The sequence below is a fragment of the Rhinoderma darwinii genome, chromosome 5 (genome assembly GCF_050947455.1).
Source record: "Rhinoderma darwinii isolate aRhiDar2 chromosome 5, aRhiDar2.hap1, whole genome shotgun sequence".
NCBI classification, from domain to species: Eukaryota; Metazoa; Chordata; class Amphibia; order Anura; family Rhinodermatidae; genus Rhinoderma; species Rhinoderma darwinii.
Window position 1 is genome coordinate 50,363,348 of NC_134691.1, and position 4,695 is coordinate 50,368,042.

At 40.3% G+C, this 4,695-nt stretch overlaps 1 protein-coding gene across 1 annotated transcript; it reads right to left on the reverse strand.

The window, feature by feature from the left end:
- Window positions 1–754: 754 nt before the first annotated feature.
- LOC142652458 (DNA damage-regulated autophagy modulator protein 1-like) lies at window positions 755–4,369 on the reverse strand. Its single transcript, XM_075828094.1, has 7 exons — window positions 4,138–4,369; window positions 3,811–3,878; window positions 3,180–3,322; window positions 1,659–1,830; window positions 1,286–1,344; window positions 802–888; window positions 755–763 (listed from the first exon to the last, which is right to left on the reverse strand). Exons 1-7 carry the CDS (start codon window positions 4,257–4,259, stop codon window positions 755–757), a joined length of 660 nt encoding a protein of 219 aa, XP_075684209.1. The 5' UTR covers window positions 4,260–4,369.
- Between the last annotated feature and the right edge of the window lie 326 nt (window positions 4,370–4,695).

Consider the following 4,695-nt stretch of genomic DNA (forward strand, 5'->3'; position numbering starts at 1 on the left):
CTATATGGACAAATCTTCTAATATTTGAAAAAACATCTATATATTTTTTTACATGGTAATGGAGACAGTAGTGACCATAACAGCTAAACCCAGTGGTGGTAGTCATCGTTGTCGCCCCCCAATCTAGTTTCTGCCTCTATTCAAGGATCTGCATTACTTCAGAGGGCAATATAATACCACATAACTCTCACAGTGCTCCATTATCTGGGCAAGGTCTAAGGGGGCAGGGGGTGGGATAGTGGACTCATTATAAAATACCATGTTATCTGTGGTCTATTATAATATGACTGGTGGTAATCCTACTGCTTCGTCATTGTCAGGGTGCTGAAAATATGCAGCCCCAGAATGAAACGACATATTTAGCTCCTCTACATCTGGTTATTTTCTCATATTTATGCGGGGGGGGGGGGGGGGGATACCCTTTTAATAGTGGTTGGGTTGGATATTGGATATTCTCTACCTGTCATCTATATACATGTGATTTACAACATACAACATATTAACCTCACCTTTATTTTTATTTTTGTCAGGTCCAACATGAAAGATTAGGGCTGGATCTTGTGTAATTGTGGTTTGGGGTGTGTGGTCTCACATCACCGCCCATGAGGGTCCTCTTTATACTCCAGAGTCCTGGTCCTTCTCCCTCTTGGAGAGGGTGAAGCTTTTCCAGGTAATTGTAATAGATAGACTCTAAGAAAAGAAACACATATCCACATTATAAACCCCATGATTGTAGAGATGAATAATAATGTTATTACAAGGTCTGGTATAAGAGGTGATAATGAGGTTACGTCTAGTGACCTGCATATTATGATAGTAGCTCAATACATTCACCAGAATGAGGACCAACGTCGACCACTCTATAATTTTTGCTGTCATTTCACTGATCTGTGAAAAAATATCAAAATTAATATAGAAAAAATTGCACAAAACAAGAGCTTTCCGCCGTGTCTAAGGTTTTGCTGCATTCATGTTAATTGCATGGAGTCATGTGTCTGACGGCGAGGCCAAAACAGACCTGACCCATTGTCATGTACATGACATCACATCCATTACATTATGGATGTCACGATCACCATGGTGCTGAGAATGAGCACAAAGTTTATGGGTCCAATTGTATTCCTATAGAACTGATTCTAGGTGTACAAATAAAATCTATCCAATGATCCACAATTTTTGATAATTTCATTAATGCCGGATTAAAGAAATTTTCCATCCACTGGTTTGTACCAGTGGCTCAGCATGTCAATAACTTGATATTATCTATGAAATATACTGTACATACCTTTAGACATTCATCTCCAGCGCACAGGTGGGTGTATACTGATACCCTACTTCCAATGTCTGGTAATTTATTATATAGGAAAATAACGTTTATTATGTGTCTTATAGGATTTACTACACTTTTATGTAAGATAAATGTTAATACAATACATATATAACAATGACAGTACCGCTGTTTCTATTCAGTATCTTCCTGCAAGAAGCTGAACAATGTTACCAGATGACACTGTGTTATATCAGCATGTCGCCATCTGACGACCAAGATCAGAAAATTAAGGGAAATGATCACCTCGGGATCTGGTGTTTTCTAAATGTGAACCTAAAGACAAGGACGGTTGGATTCCATTGTGTTAATATTATTTAAGAAAGGATACATGAAACTACTAAGGTCAGGGCCATGATACAAGACGCTGTTCTAAAATGGCTGATGACTCTTCGGCTTCCTGGAACTTTGTAGAGGAGTATGGACTGCCAAAGGTTGTAGATACCACCAAGTCCAAATGCGATGAAAGAGCTAAGCCGGTGAGTTATTGGAAAAGCGTCGGTCTAGAAAACAAGCAGAAATTTGTTACGGAATCAATAACTAATTTTCAAATAAATCATCAATGACGTTTTCACATAATAACCCCAGAGATTTAATGGATAAAGTGCCCATACGATTTATAGAAATACAAGTAATTTTCTCTATTTATATCATAGCCAAGGATGTCAACTCTTCTGGTAAAACTGTGAGCCACCCTACTTTTAGCCTACGTCATCCAGTCACCTAGTGATATATAGTTTCACTCAGTTCCCGGAGATGATAGCTAAAAAAAAAGGGTGCAGGAGCAATAAAAAAACAAACAAAGAAAAAAACGGTATGTATTCTTATTCTTCTAGCTGCCGGCTCTTGCTCTCAGCTTTGGGCACCACTAAACTTGATACTCACTCTCTGAACTGCCCTCACTCTTCAGCACTGATGCCCCAGTCTCTGCCGTTGAAGTGGTCACGTGCATCCCGAGATCGATGAATGGCATGCGACCACTGCAGGAGCTTCCGGGACCGCAGCAGCGAAGAGCGGGGCCTCAGCACTTGAGCGGAGGGCACTTCACAGGGTGGGTATTTCATAGTTTTTTATTGTATAACATCCCCTGCCCTACTGCTTTTTAAAAGTCCCAGATAACCCCTCTGGTTTGAAGACTGTATATATTTTTGGGGTCTGGTCTGGGAACTGAATATATTTAGGAGATCTGGGGTCTGATTTTAATATAGAGGGTCTAAATGTATTTAGGGGGTCTGGGGTCTGATATTAATATATTAGAGGGTTTGAATATATTTAGCCATACCCCTCAATAAAAGCAACACCGCACAAAAAGGTGATTCCTATTTTTGCCTCGATCCGCTGCTCGAGTATTACCATTTGAAGGGCTTTTCCAGGTTGACATTTCTGCATGGCTGCTATTAAAATCCTGTTAGTTGCCTTGGAAACAGACAGCAGTTTCGCTCCACCCCACTGTCAGTCATGTGACCTGGCAGCTGAGCTCTATCATCTAAGCTCCCACAATGCAATGCTCTATGGCCACATAAAAGCAGCAGAATTCTTAGTTTAGCTTTAGACATGAATGGAGAATAAAACATCATGTTGTCCAATGAGGATGCACTATTAGTGTATATGAACGTCATAGACGGAGGGTCTCCTGCTTCGGTCTCCTTTCTATTAGCCAGAGCGGAAAGCTGCTAACAAAATGATGTCTCCCGCTCTGAAGGACTCAGGGCACCCATCGATTATATGGTAACCCATACATTTAAATAAACCAAGTAATACCACATTAGTGTGTGGCCACCCGGTGATAACCACCTATCGTGGCCACCAGCGGTTCAGCTACCTATTTAAAGAATAACATTTATTAACTTACTGAAAATACAGCCATTACGACTATATTGCCGCATGATGACCATCCAATTGCCAGGAGGATCTTTTGAATCAAGGCCTGATGAGCCCCAAAGGCTTCAGCATGGAGCATGATGAACTTATAATGTAGAAACATCAGACCCAGAGCTGAAAAAGAGCAAATGAGCCGAATAAATTCTCTACCACGTGTAAAACAACCTAATAACATCTATGAAGCGTGGATCAAGCACTAAACCCAACAAGAAACCTTCAATAATGGACCGAAACATTTATCAGCATCGTCTAATCCAAACAATTATCTATCAATTGCTAATAACAAAACTATATATATTTTTTTTAGAAAAATCTGATTACTACTACAGGCTGAGATGGGGATGGCAGGGTGCGACTGATGCCTAGTCTGAGTTATGACTGACTGGTTGCTAGGGATACACTACCTATCAACCACAGTCTTGTCTGGCAATGTTCCCTAGCAACCAGCCTGCATCTCTCACTGCCATAGTAAACACATTTTTGTAAAAATAAATGTAGGATTGACCCCAGAGTAATATAATCAGATATAAGCCATTGTATAATAACCCGCCATCCCCCAGAAGTAGAAAAATATTATAATCACTTCCGTGATATTTACTTACAGGCAATGGCCATTCCTTCGAATCCTATGATAAACAGGATATTTTCGGGAAAATAATTTCCCGCTTCACTGTAAAACAGAAAAGAAAAAGGTCAATGTTAAATAATATCGAAAAATGGACAGAATTGTTTCATCTTAATAATCATCAGTCTGATAATAATCTATAGGACTGAGGGGATGAGGGGATGCGTTTCTATGTCCTCCTGCGGCCCCTCTGGGTAATGAAAGCCATTTTGTTCATAAGATATTTCCTCCTAATTTAAGTAATTACCTTATACATTCCCAAACCCAAACTATAAAATAAGAGTCTTGTAATTCTCCATCTTACCTGATGTACATCAGTGGTGTGGCATGGTTGTTGATAACAGTCAGTGTGTAGCTAGCAGAGAGCCAGGCTACACACCAAAAGGCCAAGAGGATGGAGAAGAATCCCAATCCGTTGATCTCCATAACAGTGAGAAGTTGCCAATAATTCAACAAATCGCACTCTGTGTCAATTCACAGAAAAAAAGACCGGGCTACTGTCAGGGGAATATTTATACCCTCTCATCATCTCTCTGTGACATCATAGTTAAGTGATGTCATCATGATGTCGCAGTAAGGTCAGTACTGCTGCTGTCAGGGGAATTCCTAGCCTCTTAGCTCTCTGTGACATCATAGCTCAGTGATGTCACCATGATGACACAGTAAGGTCAGTTCTGCTCTGGAGCTGCCATGGTTACTATCAGTTATGAACTTATTTCTACTATTACAGACCCCAGAATACAAGTCATTGATGTAGTGACATTTCAGGGTCTTTTTTCACACTAGTCAATGTAAGATCATCTGTAAGGCTCTGTTCACATCTGCGTTGGAGTACCGTTCTGACGTCCTGTCGGAGGTTTCC

What these genes read in the sequence shown, in the direction of transcription:
- LOC142652458 (XM_075828094.1), bottom strand. Translation starts at nt 4,259, where the DNA reads ATGGAGATCAACGGATTGGGATTCTTCTCCATCCTCTTGGCCTTTTGG. An exon ending in CGAAGGAATGGCCATTGCCT is followed by an intron (nt 3,323 to 3,810) that starts GTAAGTAAATAT and finishes GCTCTTTTTCAG; the next exon opens with CTCTGGGTCTGATGTTTCTA. An exon ending in CCTGACCTTAGTAGTTTCAT is followed by an intron (nt 1,345 to 1,658) that starts GTATCCTTTCTT and finishes ATAAATTACCAG; the next exon opens with ACATTGGAAGTAGGGTATCA.